This window comes from Phoxinus phoxinus, assembly GCF_949152265.1.
Source record: "Phoxinus phoxinus genome assembly, chromosome: 22".
NCBI classification, from domain to species: Eukaryota; Metazoa; Chordata; class Actinopteri; order Cypriniformes; family Leuciscidae; genus Phoxinus; species Phoxinus phoxinus.
The window spans coordinates 24677667-24693674 of NC_136897.1; the positions used below are offsets into that span (position 1 = coordinate 24677667).

The window sequence follows — 16008 nt, forward strand, 5'->3', positions numbered from 1 at the left end:
TTGTGGTTAGAAAAAGCAAAACTGTCAATCATTAATAATACAAAATAAATATTTTCTAAAAACAAATCCAATTATGATAGGCCTATATAATATAAAAGCCTTAGAAACAATGGTCTGTTTATAATATCATCATGCTTATTGTTATTTTTTAATTCATGTTTTTTTTATTTCACCTTTTTCAGATTTGAATGACCTTTTCACTCAAAGAACAAATAGGTCGTTATACATAAAACAGGCTATAGGCTATTTGCCTTTATATTTAAGGAAAGTACCTGGTAAAACGTAGGCCTAGTATAAACTACATGCATGGGGGACTTTGGCATCTGCTATACACAACCTAATATATTCCCATGATCAGCAGATGGAGGCATTGAGCAACATTTGGTTGAGTTTGGCATTCAGTCAGTGAACCATCTGCGCGTCCTGTGTTGCCTTCGTGTACAGAACACAAAGCATTGTGGGTGTTGTAGTCAAGCACCAGCCCTAATACGGCTCATGCATGAGTGAATGGAACTACATTACCCATAAAACAGGAGTGACAAAATCACTTCGTATTCCTGCTGGATGATCTCACAGCAAACCGAGTTCCCCTCCTAATCTCAGGAATGACATCAGAACAAGAGGAAATCATGGAGTTATACGTTGAAACATGGGGAATAAGTTTATAAGATTTCATTTTAAACTTGACTTGAAGAATAGTGCATTTAATAAACTTCATGTACCTCAGATTGGGGATCAACTTCATGGTTGAGAGGGAGGAATTAACGGGCTCGGTCCGTTATCGCCTGTATTAGACTGTGCCGGGTGAAGGCAGACATGTCCGGGGATGAGGACGGGTGTCCCGAGGCGCAGCTGGTCACGGAGGCCGGGCCTAACTGGCTCCGCGCGGAGATCGAGCGCCTGACGCGGGAACTGAGCGAGACGAGCCGGGAGAAGATCCAGGCTGCGGAGTACGGGCTCGTGGTGCTGGAGGAGAACCAGCAGATGAAACAACGCTTTGAAGATCTGGAGAGCGAATATGAGACCGTCAGACGAGAGCTGGATCAGCTCAAAGAGGTGAAACCAACTCATACAATAACCGATTAAAATGTTGCTACTTGTTTTTTAAAAGTAACGGTTTTTTGTTGCGAGTAGCGGCGCACTAAAGGAAAGTGTATCGGTCTGTGTCTCCACCCATTGTTATATTGTTCACTCATTTTATGTCCATCATTCATTGTTCTTAACAGTGTAGCTTACTTCACAAAATATGGAAAGTGCCATAAATAACAGGGCGTGTGGAGTAAGAAATATCGATAAATCAGCCGATATTTCGCCATTTTGAGATGATCAGTATCAGTCGGTTGACAGCCTTGTTAATTGTTGATGCAGAAATTATTTACTGATTTTTTTAAATGTAAATATTATGTAAAGTAGGCCTAAGTGTTAATTACATTTAATTTTTATAGGCATCATTTTGATCATGCCCCTTGCATTGAAGTGTACTGTACTGTACAAATGACACTTCATTTAAAAATTAACTTGTTGATTTGATAAGATGATACAAATGACGTCAGCGGTCAAATGTTAGTTGTTTGCTGTAATAAAAATATAAAACTGGCATTCTGTTTAAACTGTAATGTGGTGTGATCTAACCTCAAATTGTATTTAAAATGATTGTGCATGCAAGGAATTGAATTGACTTCATTGAAAATTTGTAGGTCTGCTTTTGAAAACTAATTTGCTACAAATTCATTGTTCATTTTCTTAAATAATGCATAAAATGTATATGTTGTTGTAGACTAATCCGTGATTAGACTGTTTATTATTGTATCGGAAAGGAAAAATATTTAGTTTAATATCAGTTTTCTTTGCATATCTTTATTAGAGTTTAAACAAAAAAAAATCAACGTTGGTATTGATAATAATAATAATAACAAACTTATTGGTAGACCTCAAGAAATCAGACATTTTCTGACAATATCACTACCAATAATGTCAATGTCAACACAAGTGATTTATACAGACAATATATATTGCTGTAAACAAAGGCTATACTTTCAATACAAATACATTTATTTTAGAATTCAAAGCAATCCTTGTTTGTTTTCATCACAGTACCCTTAAAAAAGGCCTCAGGAAATCCTGCCTTTTATCTATGGAAAAGCAGGATATTAATTTTTACATTTTAAAGAAGGCTCATGAAATCCTTTTATACATTATATATTGTACATTCAGCATTCTAAACTAGTGTAAATAGATTAGTCATGTGATGTTGATTAGAGACCGATAATGAAACAATGACAAGAAGTGAGATGTTGATGTGAGACAAGAAGTCAGTTGTGTGTGTGTGTGTGTGTGTGTGTGTGTGTGTGTGTGTGTGTGACTGAAACCTAGATTGGGATGTAGTTTGTATATTAATTGTTTCTTTTTCAAGTCAACTTTTGAATGGGTTCTTAATAGCAACTCTGCACATCTACTCTCTCTCTCTCTCTCTCTCTCTCTCTCTCTCTCTCTCTCTCTCTCTCTCTCTCTCTCTCTCTCTCTCTCTTTCTCTCCTTTTCCCTTACAACTTTCTGTCAACAGCACAAACATGCTGCAAAGCTTGGACATTAATCCTAACTGTAGAATTAGTTTATTTAGAGCTTTTCTCGGTTCTGTATATACTTCCTTCTGCTGTAATCTTTTCTGCACGGCTCTAAATAAAGGATGCAGTCTTCGTCATCTAGTAAGAAGATCTGCAAAGAAATCGGGCTAAAAAAAGCACCTTAGGCTTGCCGCTTTACTAATGTCCACCGTCCAACTCACATAGGGGTGTCATTGAGGGGTTGCTATGAAACTCTTTTTGTTTATAAATGCTTTTGTGTATCATTCCAAGCTACTAAAATACTTCTGTAGGTCAGTGCATGAAATCAGATTAGTAGGCAGATTATTTTGCATGAGTCATTTAATTAACAAAAATAATATAAAATATTAATATAATACATTGTCAATTTTTATGGTTACAAATTGTATCCATGAACATTTTTCCTTTGTTCCACATTAAAGTTTTAGGTTAAAATTTACATTTTATCTGTTATTAGTAATAACACATAAAATGTAAATTATTAGTAACTATTTATTTATTTATTTCAAATGTAATAATTTTTGAACGTGGCCAAAGATACGTGTAGCGATCAAGGCTCAGACGCGCTGGGTCAGATGGAGGGTGAGGTGAAGAGAGGAGATGAGTTAATCCCACTCAAGTATATCGGATCTGCTCTCACACCTTTTTGCACACATACACGTACATTAACTCATTCTTTAAACACTCTCTAAGCATAGTAAGATGCAGTCTTGTCAAGATTAGCATCCTTATGCAAGATGACCATAAAATCTGTTTCTAGGTTAAGTCAATATGACCAAACACACAGCTAGCACAGGGAGGCAGAGTTATAGATATTTATTTTATTATACTTTTCCAAATTCCAAAGTTTGGCGTCGGTACGTTTTTTTATAAAATGTTCTTAAAGGAATTCTCTTATACTTACCAACCCTAATATAACACGTTTATTTATATAGCACTTTATACAATAGATTGCTTAAAAGCAATCAGCTTTACAGTAGTAAACATGAAAAAGCAGTGTCAGTATATCTTTCAATTAGAATTACAACTTCATTTTCTCCATTGTGCGCATGTTTTTACTTGCGGACGTCTGACCTCGATTTCCATGTCAAGAACGAAAGAAGGCAGAGCCTCATAACACACCTACCTATTAAGTAATAGCCAAGGACCAATGGTGTTTCGAAGGTGTTTACTACTAGCTAGAGCTAACTTTTTCGGAAAGTTTGTTTTGGCAAGCTCTTTCGAACTCCCAAAACAAACTTAATTTTGGCCTGATTATGTTCGAAATGACGTCACACCGGTTTGTTCTTCAATTTCGTAGTATATCGAGGCCTTAATATATTAATCAATGAAAATAATGCTATGAATAGCCAGTACCTATAACATCACCAATATGTTGTTCATCTCTATTTCTGAAAGTGAAAAGAAGTGTATGTTGATAATGTTGAATTTGGTGGGCATTTTCTGGGCTTGTTCGTTGTGCTGAAGGAAGTCTGAGCCCACCACAGCCATATGTCAAATAAACAGTGGCAAAAGTATTTACACAACTGCTCAGATTTGTGTTCAGGTTGAATTTGTGTCCTAACCAGAATGAAAGACTTTGTCAGCTGTGCAGTCCATCAGAAAGGGTTTAAAGTGTGAAAGAATGGTAACGTTTCAGTCTCCTGTAACAAGGGGGAGGTGAGAATAGAGTCTGCATCAGTGTGGTGGGTCCACAGCTGCAGGGCTGGGACTCCCTCACCGTAGGGTTGATACAGCCTATCTGCAGGCTGCTGTGGTTTATAGGGTTTGTGACTATTTAAAGAAGCGGAAGAGTAAATATTTGAGGTTTCTTAAGCCTAGCGATGGAAAAACGGCAGTTTTCTAAGTGGAATGTTCTTTTTGATCAAGATTTGCAATTTTATCTGATTTTACATGCATGATGTAGGATTCTAGAGTGTAAATGCACATTTTTTACCTGATGATAAGGTCTTGAGATAATGTGTATTTACACCACCAACACATGGAGCTGTAGTGTAAAAGAGTTTGACAGAGGTTCGAGTCCAGCTTAACACTTCCTAGTCTCTGCGTTTGCCAAGTTATTACTTTAAGATGTACTATTTTAACTACAAAGTCTACATTTCTGCTGTTTTGTAAGTATTTTCTATACAGCTGGTAGTAGACGGACACTGTGTGTGCTTTATGTTTAGAGTGCTTGACATTATTGCATTATATAAGTTGCTGCACATTTCAGATAATAAAAAAAGTGTGACTTATATTCGCATTTTATTTTAGATAAACATCACTAAACGCCACATAAAAACCAAACTAACTTTTGGTTCAGATGCATCTAGTTGGCTATGTGAAGCTAGTTCTTTTTGCCTATCTATAATTTCCTCTTTTCAGTAACTTGTGAGAAACGTATTTGAAAAATGAAGACTTGCTCATGTAAACTTTTAGGAAGTAGGCCCAGGCACTGATGGATTGCTCATCTGTCATTTTTTATGCATTTGCCATTTTAAAACAAGATGTGAACCTCAAGTAGATTTTATTTTTAGACTGTCAATGTTCAACTATTTTCATGTGATATCAATGCTGATATGACTGAAATCTGAGTAATCACTAGAGAAGAGTCAGATGATATCGCTTAATACTCCGCAAACCAAGCCTCTGTCAACTCACACAGAGCAAAGCTTGTCTGGTTTCTGAATCAGCTGTCGTTGGCAAGCGTTTTTTGTTGTTGTTGTTAGAGAAGATCAGTCATGACGTCAATTTGTATTCCAACCCGGAAGGATAATTCACTGTGGATTCCCAATGGAATTTCAAATGGACTTTTAGATTACCAGATTTATGAATAAAATAAGATCTGTGGTTAACATTACTTAAAGTCTAGGCTACTACCGTACTTTTTGTTTTGTTGTACAATATAAATTGTTACTAAGAACTCCAACAGTCAATTACTCGCCTATCCAGACAAGTTTATTTTTTAAAAATGTTATTTTTCTCTTTATTCTCTTCAAGTACAGACTTTTTATTACTCATAAACTGAAAACTGCTCTGCTAACAACTTGTTAGAAATTGAAAACAATGAATGAAAAGTAGGCGCTTGAATGCTAATTCTCTTCTAGGTTGTAGGAACTGAACTGAACAGCTGTGTTGAGGATTTGTTCTGCGCAGGTGAGAAGTCTTGCAGCCTAACATCAAAGCTTAATCTTGTTGCTGAAGTCTCAACGGCAGCCTTATTTTACTACAGCACTGGCATTGATACATTTAACATGGCCTTTTCTTGGTACTGGTTCAATGGAGTACACTCCTAATGCAAATCTAGGTGGGTTTAAGCAGAGAAATACTAAGAATTTGAAGTAGATTCTCAGATAGGAATTAGTTTATGCTGTACAGAAATATTGTGTCATATATGTTTTAAAAAATAGAGGATAATATCATTAAAAAATATATATTTTTTCAAATCATTAGTTAGTGAATAGAGAGAAACAAACAGTGGAGGTCTGTATGTTAGCATGGCCTTTATCCGTGGAATCTCTGTTCTGGAATCAGAATAAACTTCTAAAGAAATGTCTTGGCAACCCAGAGTGACAGGTGGACAGTTGCCAGATCTTAGCAGCAGCTGCTGTGGCAGGAGGAGGACTTAGCGCTGACACCATTTCCACTTCTCTTTCTGTCGTCCAGTGTCGCTAATGGATGTTTCTTCAACTTACTTACAGGCACTTTTATTTCTCATGGGTTGATTTGCATTAAAACTGGCATCAGCTTTTTTTCTGTGCCTTGATATATTTTTACTTTATTTTATTCAAATGCCCTTTATCTTTCAATGTTATTGTTTTACGCTTGTCCCAGACTCAGATGATCAAATATAAGCCAATATACATAGTGTGTAAAACATAATTATTTTAAATATGCATTATTACATTGAAAAACTACTATGATCATTGTGTGAAAATAACTGAAATTATAGAATTATATAAAATTATTATATAATTATAATTAACCCACAGTTGTGGCATCATTTCCAACACAACAATTTAGCTCCTAATAGTGCTTGGTATTAAACAATGTAAAAGGAGGAAAATACTACTGAACAAACTTAGTTAAATTTAATTGAGCGTATTAATGATGCATAAAATACTAGCTATGAAACTAGACTTGGCGAGACAAAAGAGTTTGCCATTTCATTCCATTGATTTTGAAAATGTTATTTTTCCACCACAATCATTTCCATCACAAAATGCTAATAATACATAATTTGAGGTGTGTTGGAAAATACACTGTGGTGGCAATACTCACGACTTTCATAAATGTACGTTGTCATAAATCAATACATAATTATGTTAATACATGATTAATACATAAATTAAACCATTCAAAGTGTGAAAAGTTTTTTTTGAGGTTTTATTTTCAAAAATTCCAGTCCAGCAGCACTAATGGAGCCGTTAACATTTACTGTTGTGTGTGTGTGTGTGGCAACTCAGTCAGGCTGTAGCATGCCAATGACATCATTCAGACTGGCACACAGATTTAGAAGGGAGAAAAAGAGATAATAAGAGCTCTTGGATAGAATTCAACTAGTTTTGTCTCTAGCCAGTTACATCATCAGTTTCCAGGAAATGTATCTTTGAGTCTTACAAAATGACCAACATCAAAACTAAACTGTCTGTGGGAATCCTGAGATGTGGGGCAAATCTGCAGAATGGATTTAAAAATGGTAAAATGTGTTAAGCAGAGATGAGAGAACCACACTCTTATTTGTAGATGTGTGTTGAAGAATTTTGGCTGATAAATAGTGAAGATAGCTGTCAACCAATATAAACCACACATAGAAGTTGCATGAGATAAGACATGTTGCTGTTAGCATGTCTTCAAATGAACATAAATCTTATTTATTTCCCTCAATAGTCAAAACATTTACCGTTCCTGGGTCAATTACATTTAGCCATTTAACTTCTACCCCATATATTCCATAGTGTTTCTTTAGTACAGTTAAGATTATGAACCATTAATTTTGTTTGTAGCATAGCGCTAGACCTTGATGGACGTTATAATTCTAACTCTGATCTCTCCCTGATCATGTTCACACAGGCATATGGCCAGGTTCACTCCACCCATAAAAAGGTGGCTGCAGACGGGGAAAGCAGGGAGGAGTCCCTCATCCTGGAGTCGGCATCTAAAGAGGCGTACTATGAGCAGAGAGTACAGGAACTGCAGGGTGACCTACGACAAACAAAAAACACTCTCACCAGCACCCAGGCTGAGAACGAACGTCTGGCCAGCCATGCCCTCGAGCTGAGAGAGGTTCGTGCAGTAGAGGGTTTCGTTAAGTATTTGCAACTTAAACATTTATTAATGTTGTTCAGATAATAATGTACTCAACAGCAAAGGTTGCAAGGATAAATAGACTAATATTATACTGTCAACTTATATCTATGTGGTCATACAAACAAACCCAGTGACTTATGCCCCCAGTTATGTGCATATAGATTCATTGATTTTTTCCATGAACATTTGTTCCATTAAGAATAATGAGATTGTGGAGCTGCAGCGCAGTCGTCTGCGTGACGACATTCGAGAGTACAAGATCCGAGAGTCTCGTCTGCTGCAAGACTACACTGAACTGGAGGAGGAGAACATCAGCCTGCAGAAACAAGTCTCCACCCTTAAACAGGGTCAGGTTAGTAGTATTGACATTTAAGGGGTGGTGTGGTGTGGAAGAGTAACCAAAGCTCACGATTAATAATCGAGAGGTTGATGGTTCCAGTCCCACAAGGAGCAAAACATGCACAATCACCATGTACTTTGGATGAAAGTGTCTGCTTCCACAAAGTTGCATGTATACACGTCTTTGCTGTTTTTGGCTTGCTTATGTTACAATCTTGTAATCTCTGACCTCTTCCAAAGGTGGAGTTTGAGGGACTCAAGCATGAGAATCGGCGTTTGGAAGAGGAAGTACAGTACCTAAACAGCCAGCTAGAGGACGCTGTTCGGTTACGCGAAATAGCTGAGCGTCAGCTTACGGAGGCTCTAGAAACCGTAAAAACCGAGCGGGAGCAGAAAGCAGCTCTTCGAAAAGAATTGACACATCACATGACCTTGGGAGACTCCCTCCTTGCCAGCTCATTGGACGGGCTTAAACTGAATGCAGACGAACCTAATAACGACGATGCCATTCTGACATTTGAAAATGGATTTGCTAAAGTCTGTGAGGGTAACGATGAAGATAACAGATTGTCTTCACCCAAGAGAGGTGAAAATTTCCGTCCCGCACCAAGTCTGGTGGATGACTTGTTGACCGAGCTGAACATTTCAGAGATCCAGAAACTCAAGCAACAGCTCTTACAGGTATAGCCATCTTTGAGTATGCTGCAAATACAATTGCACTTTATTGGCCTTTGACAGTTTGGTTAATTCATTGATATGGTCAAACTGCTGAAAATGTAGCATTTTCCCCCTTTATTTCCCCCTGCAGGTAGAGCGAGAGAAGGTAGCTCTTCTCACCACTTTACAGGACTCTCAGAAGCAGTTAGAGCATGCTCGAGGCGCATTGGCCGAACAGCAGGAAGCCATGACGAGACTTACCGATGATTTGGGCGCAATGAGAAGACTTCAGGCAGGCAAGGAGCGACATTCGGCACTGGACAGTGAGCGAGAGCGCGACAGTCGAGAGGACAATGATGTGGACTATTATGAGCTGGATATCAACGGGCCAGAGATACTTCGCTGCAAGTATGAGGTAGCCATAGGAGAGGCAGGTGAACTGAGGGAGGAGCTTAAGGGACTAAAGTCGGAGCATGATGAGGTGAGTGGGACTGAGAAAAGTCGAGTTTTGTTCAATATTATTTGTTTCATTAATTAGTTGATGGTACATTGTGTGGCAACGTTTATGTATGATTCTAGATGAAGGCTGAGCATGAGGAGGTACGGGCACGACTAGAGGGACAGGTGCGTGACCTCAGTGTTCAAGTGTCTCAGTTGGAGAGCAGCAGCCGTACAGATCGTGATCAAGTCGTTCGGTTGGAAAAGGAGCTAAAGGAAGTGAGTGCAGTCGCGGGTGAGACCGAGGGCAGTCTCAGCGTGGCCCAGGATGAACTTGTTGCCTTTAGCGAAGAGCTTGCAAACCTCTACCACCACGTCTGCATGTGCAACAATGAAACCCCGAATCGTGTCATGCTTGATTTCTACAAAGAGGGTAAAGGAAACAAGACTGAACGTAAAGATCGGCAGTCTACATTGACGCAAACCAGCGACAGCACAGCCCAGGCACCCAGGTCCAACTCCACCACTGTTGACAGCTCAACTTCTGGGACAGCAGTCAGAGAAGATCCCCGTCCTGAACCAATGGACATCTACAACCTGGTAGCAATAATTCGGGATCAGATCCGCTACTTGCAGAAGGCGGTGGACCGTACCACAGAACTGTCCAGGCAAAGAGTTGCTTCCCTAGAGTTGGCCGCAGTGGCAGATAAAGACCAAGCTGCTTGCATGGAGGAGATTTTGAAGCTCAAGTCCCTGCTGAGCACTAAGCGAGAACAGATTGCCACGCTGAGGACTGTGCTCAAGGCCAACAAACAGGTGAGAATTAAAAAGATTAGCTTGGCATGAATGTATGACGCCAGAATATTGAGCTTGTTGTTGATCATTCAAATGGATTGACTGAGATCTTCTTTGCATCATCCAAGTGGATGCTGCACATTGGTGGTGGTTGAGGAGATTCCCCCTTCTATGTTAAACGCTTTGAGTGTCGAGAAAAGCGCTATATAAATGTAATGATTATTATTATCATTGTATATTAAGAGCTCTGAACTGTGGTGTGGTTCTGTCCCTCTTTAGACAGCTGAGGTTGCCCTGGCAAACTTGAAGAGCAAATATGAGACTGAAAAGGCCATGGTCACTGAAACCATAATGAAGTTGAGGAACGAGCTGAAGGCTCTTAAAGAAGATGCTGCCACTTTCTCCTCTCTCAGGGCAATGTTCGCCACCAGGTAAAACAAAAACACATCTGAGAGTTTTCACTTCCTGCTTTCAATGTCTGGCTCGCCCTAATCAAGTAACTCCTCCATTATCCCTGCTACTGTCCAGAAAACAGTAGGGTTACTTAGGCCCTGTTTACACCATCAGATCACAAGTAGATCAAAGAGACACATACCTGTTTACCCCTGGTATTTTAATTAGTCTCTTTTGTCCACTTTCAACCACTTTGCACAAGTTTGCAAAATTTGCATATAAACGTGACTGGAAACGACAGAAAAACGTGGAGAGCAGCAGCTTTTGTTTCTGCTCTGACAGCCGCAAAACCACGCTGAACGCTGTTAGAAATCAGGAATGGTGAGAGAACATTGCGTTTGGTAAAACATTTTTTTCTTTAAACCAAAGTTGGGTCTGAGCCAACAAAGTTTAAATCCCATCTGTCTAGTGCGTTACCCATAATGTTTACTAATTAAGTCAGTAGGCGGTCTTTTGTGGCTGTACGAACACATTCAACCACATCTACACCACGAAAGCAATGCGGTTGAATGCGTTTTCGATTACCTCTGGAAGTGGTCAAAAGTGGACAAGCTCAAAACATTGTAGACCCCATTTACACCTGTATTTGGAATCGTCCACTTGTGATCCAATCGACCAAAACGCATCTTAATACCAGGGGCCTGTACCATGTTGGTAGTTGAATAAACTCATGGTTACAGGATTAGTTTTGAGTTGACAAAACCAAACCAATCCAACCAGGCTTTGTTGGTACCATGATGCTGATCATCAACTTTCTTTGTCAACTCAAGCTTTGATTCTGAGTTTAGGAGTTTAGGTGTGACCTTTAGGTTTAGGCGAACAACCAATCACATGCTAAGAAAGATTGAAACTGAGAAGCAGCGCGATTCCCTTCTCTCTTCTGCAGAATATTACGAGATTGAAAAATATAAAGAATTTAAACAAATATACACAGCAAGAAGAAAATAGCTGTCTATGAAAGAAGACAACTAAAAGAAAGTATTGCTATAACAGTGCAAGTAAAAGTTGTGAAGTTAGTTTATACATTTGATAAAGGTAGAGAAAATGTACAATTTAAGCTCACGTGGTCATTTTATAGCTTTATCTATTGATTCTAAAGCGCATTTATATTACCTTTATATATTTATTCTATTAAACTGTGCGTAATAATAATTGATAAACTAAAATTGTACATGTGTGATCGATTAAGGGTACAATAATTACATAAATAATATCTAAATCATACAAAATTAGCATTCTAAATAAGCATTACTAAAAGCCAGGCGATTTTGTCTTTAAAAATCATTTGCTGTGTAGTGATCTTTAATTTGGAGTTGAAACAGGTGGAGTGACTTTATCGCATCAGACATGTCACGTTGCTCACAGCTGATTGGTCCAAGTTCATTTTGCAACCTCTTACCTGGAACATAACCTGCCCCGGAACAAGTTAGCCGTGGAGCGTAAGTTACTATGGCGATAAACACTGCTAAAAGCCAAACCACTTTCATGGAGCCTAAAACCTAGTGTTGGCGCAAACTAAACTGATACATATCGGGCTAGCCACCTAAACCAGCTTTATGGTATAGGCCCCAGGTGAATTCAGGAACTACATCTGGTTTATTACATCTCTATCCCTCTTTCACTTTTTCTTCTTTAGGTGTGATGAGTATGTAACGCAATTAGACGACATGCAGAGGCAGCTGGCTGCAGCGGAAGATGAGAAGAAGACTCTGAACTCCCTCCTGCGTATGGCCATCCAGCAAAAACTGGCCCTCACCCAGCGACTGGAGGATCTGGAGTTTGACCACGAGCAATCCCGAAGAGGATCCGGTGCTGGGCCAGGTGGACGTGGGAAGGCTTCGTCTGGGCGTGGCAGAGGACCCTTGTCTTTTTCCAGCCCCCATGTAAGTCCCAGACTTCCCTGTAAGAACCGACCACAACCACACGGCCTAATTGGAAGTCCTGCGGTTTTCTGCAGTGAGAAGTATAAAATTCTGTGTGATGCTGGATCCGACTAACATCTGTGTGTAACTGTCACTCATCAGCATCCTCATACTAACTAACACTCCTTTTACTGTATGTGTGCTTGGGACAAAACAACACTAACATGTTTGAACTAACAGTTCTGATGTGTTGACTTGTGTTCTGTAGATCTACCTGGAGAGAATAGATGTGTGGTAATGCCATCCTACCTACTAGGGTTATCACGATCTAGTTCACTGAAAAAAATTATCATTGTTCTTGGAGTTTTCCAAAAATTTCATTATAGGTGAACTCCAATATTTGGGTATTTTTTGCAACTTTTAGTATCGACAAGTGCTGGTATATACTATATTTGGCAAATTATGCAGTATATGACCATAACACACTGTAATGTATAATGCAATGCATTAGTTTGATTTCCAGTGTCTTTGTTCAAGCAAATATATTGTTTATATATATCTATGAACAAGGATGAAAGAAATGATTGAAGACAATGTCTAACCATGTTAATATATATCTATGTCCATATCTAAATTGGGCTTTTCTGTCTGAACGTTTGAATCCAATGTTTCTACTCGAACAGAATACTGAGAATACTGAATGGCATTGAGTTAAACCCAGTTTCACAAAGCTAGTCTGTTAATCTCTGTGTCAGTGGGAATAAATCTGTGTAATCCCAACAGAGACGCACCTTACTGAGCCTGCTGGGAGATTTGCAATCCAGGTTGCAACCCTAAAGGACATAATTGATGCTGCAGATTATTTTGCTAAAAATATTACAAAAAGGAAAGGTCTTTTGTTAAATATGTCTATATTTGTGAAAAGATTTCTTAGAGATGATGTTCAGAAAACTGCATTAAGAAATTTAAGACTATCCTTCTCCAAGATGAATAGTTTTAACTGTGATTTTATGTTGTTTCATGTCTTTTGTTCATCCTATTTCATCTAGCCATTAAGCCAGCATATAACATACATTGTCCATGTTGTCTTCACAGTGGTGACTCTGAACCACTGTAGCATGCATGATCTGCTCTCAGTCTCAAATCTATGTATTAGATTGCATGTTGTCTGATGCATGTGAGTCCTCTGTTTCCTGCTGTCCATTGCATCAGGAAGAGTGAGTCTTCTGTTTTGCTGTGTACTAATGGGTCTAACTGGTCTCATTGTTGACGGTAACATTCACTTTGTCTACTTCCATGTGAACTTAACTTATTAGGATATATTATTTTAAGGGATAGCTCACCTAAAAATAATTATGTCATTAATTACTTAACTTCATGTCGTTCTTCCAAACCCGTAAGACATCTTCGGATCGCAAAGCACTTGCGTTGCTTCATAAAATTGAGGTTAAACCACTGGAGTCACATGGATTACTTTTATATATTTTTTTACATTTCTGGGGCTTGAAAGTGGTAGCTGTCAATGGAGGGAAAGAAAGCTCTCAGATTTCATCTAAAAAAATGATTTGGTTCCGAAGATGAACGAAAGCCTTGCGGGTTTAGAACGACATATTTAGAACGAGTAATTAATGACAGAATTTTTATTTTTGGGGGAACTAACCCTTTAAGTTACATTTTGGATAATTTATGATGTGATCATTCTGATGATTGTTTTGTTTCTCAATTTTGCAGTAATTGTATTAGCTCTGGCTGCAAATGGCTATTCCCCCTTCCTTCACTCTACACTATACGTCCAGAATACACATGCCTGGTTCAATTTTGGAAACAAGAAATTTGTCCCTGGATGTGGCTGCAAGGAAACACTGGCTCACATGTAAAGGCGGCCGGTCTATGTAATCATTATTCTGACTGTTACTGTGGTATTTAATTTTTTCTGCTTTGTTTTTATTTTATTTTTTAACTGTGCACTTTTAGTGCATTAGTTATTATTGTGTAAAGAGATGCACATTTCAGTATACTTAGCACATTTATTGTTTTGCTCTGGCAAATTTTACGTATTTAACTGAAAAAATAATAATATAAGAACTATTTGTTTGTTTATAGTATTTTAAATGCTTAACTGCCAGGTTCTAAGCATACTCCAGGGAGGACAATTATGTTAAATAGGCCTATGTTTCTTGTTCTGTTCAATAGTCAAACATACTAACTGAACATTATCTTGCTATCATGTGGTGTAACTCCACTAAAAGAACAATGATTTTGACCGGAAAACCTGAGTCAATTTTAATAGTGGGTCACGGAAATGTTAAATTCAAGACGTTTATAAAAAAACAAATTGATTCCAAATTGGAATACTTTACATTGTTTGCCAAATACTGCATTAAGGTCTGCATTTTGTGTTTTACAATGCAATACATTATTTGTTTTTAGACATTAATTATCTGTTTTATATAATCCTCTCCTAAGACCTCCTGTGCCTTTTATTGTTTTTTGTCTTCATGAACATTTTTTCTGTCAGTCTCGCTATAGATCTTAACCATTTGGCCCAGTGTGAACATCTAATTTGGATAGTAATTAAACACTCCTTTTGAAATTCAACTCAGATTGCTTGTTTAGGAGATTTTAATGGTAGTAAGGATTAGGTGTGTTACATTCCTTTGAGGAAGAAATGATTTCTGATGGCGCTCTTGTTGGCGGTCTGTTGACATTGTTAGTCATTATTTTTCTACGTGTAACCTTGATAATATTTTGTTTGTATTTCAGCAAGCAGAAAACTTTGCCTCAGAACATTTGTGCCATTTCAAATTTAAGACATTACAAGTTTTAAATTACCTTTTTCCTTTCTTTTTTCTTCTTTTGACCACAAATTAAGTGCAATTTTGTGCTGTTTCTGGAGTGTATGCAATAGTTTTCTATTTGCTGAAAACCGCCATGTTATAGCTTATTGTGACATTTTGAGTTTATTTTTACACATTTGTATGGAATGACCTCATATGTTGGTTCATATTTATTCATAATGTATCGTTCAGTATTAATTACTAGGTTTATATGCATTTTAATTGGCACATGTGCTGCCTCTCTTTGCATTTCTACTTGAAATCTTACAGGTACAGTGTAAGCTATACATCACCTGTTTTTTTATTTACAGTACTGATTTCAATTTTGTGCTATTTTTCTAAACATTTGAGATTTCCTGTAGTTTATCACGAGGAACACATTATAGGCCCATGTCTGTCTTAACATTTCTCATTTGACAAAAAACGAGAAAAAAAATAAACTAATGTAAAATATTGCATTTGTGTTTAACTGAATGTGTGTATAGATAGATAGATAGATAGATAACGATAATTTGTATACATGTATATGTATGAATGGGCTATGTATACATATATTTTTTACGTTATACATTAGAAATTATTTACATACATAAATTATACACGTCATACATTGTGTGATTAATATCAATATCGTTTTATATGGAGCGCTCACTGCTTGTCGGTCAACAACTAATATGCAGTTGAAGTGTTTCATATATTATACAAAGGGATTCGAATCTATTTTTTTTACAATAAT

General features: G+C 37.8%; 1 protein-coding gene across 2 annotated transcripts; it reads left to right on the forward strand.

The window, feature by feature from the left end:
- The first annotated feature begins 553 nt into the window (after nt 1–553).
- LOC306991073 (bicaudal D homolog 2) lies at nt 554–15729 on the forward strand. 2 transcript variants are annotated; one of them, XR_013796025.1, is made up of 9 exons: nt 554–1056; nt 7655–7867; nt 8091–8243; nt 8471–8911; nt 9039–9368; nt 9467–10141; nt 10400–10551; nt 12210–13707; nt 14167–15700. XR_013796025.1 is itself a non-coding variant. In XM_079598556.1 (9 exons), exons 1-9 carry the CDS (start codon nt 817–819, stop codon nt 14167–14169), a joined length of 2454 nt encoding a protein of 817 aa, XP_079454682.1. In that variant the 5' UTR covers nt 554–816; the 3' UTR covers nt 14170–15729. The 2 variants fall into 2 exon arrangements, 1 of the variants encoding a protein (XP_079454682.1); XM_079598556.1 differs by having other exon boundaries at nt 12210–12456; nt 14167–15729.
- The last annotated feature ends 279 nt before the right edge of the window (nt 15730–16008 follow it).

Excerpts from the sequence above, each read along its gene's own strand:
- LOC306991073 (XM_079598556.1), top strand. The coding sequence starts at position 817 with ATGTCCGGGGATGAGGACGGGTGTCCCGAGGCGCAGCTGGTCACGGAG. Across the intron at positions 8,244-8,470 it reads CCACCCTTAAACAGGGTCAG|GTGGAGTTTGAGGGACTCAA; the intron begins GTTAGTAGTATT and ends CCTCTTCCAAAG. Across the intron at positions 10,142-10,399 it reads TGCTCAAGGCCAACAAACAG|ACAGCTGAGGTTGCCCTGGC; the intron begins GTGAGAATTAAA and ends GTCCCTCTTTAG.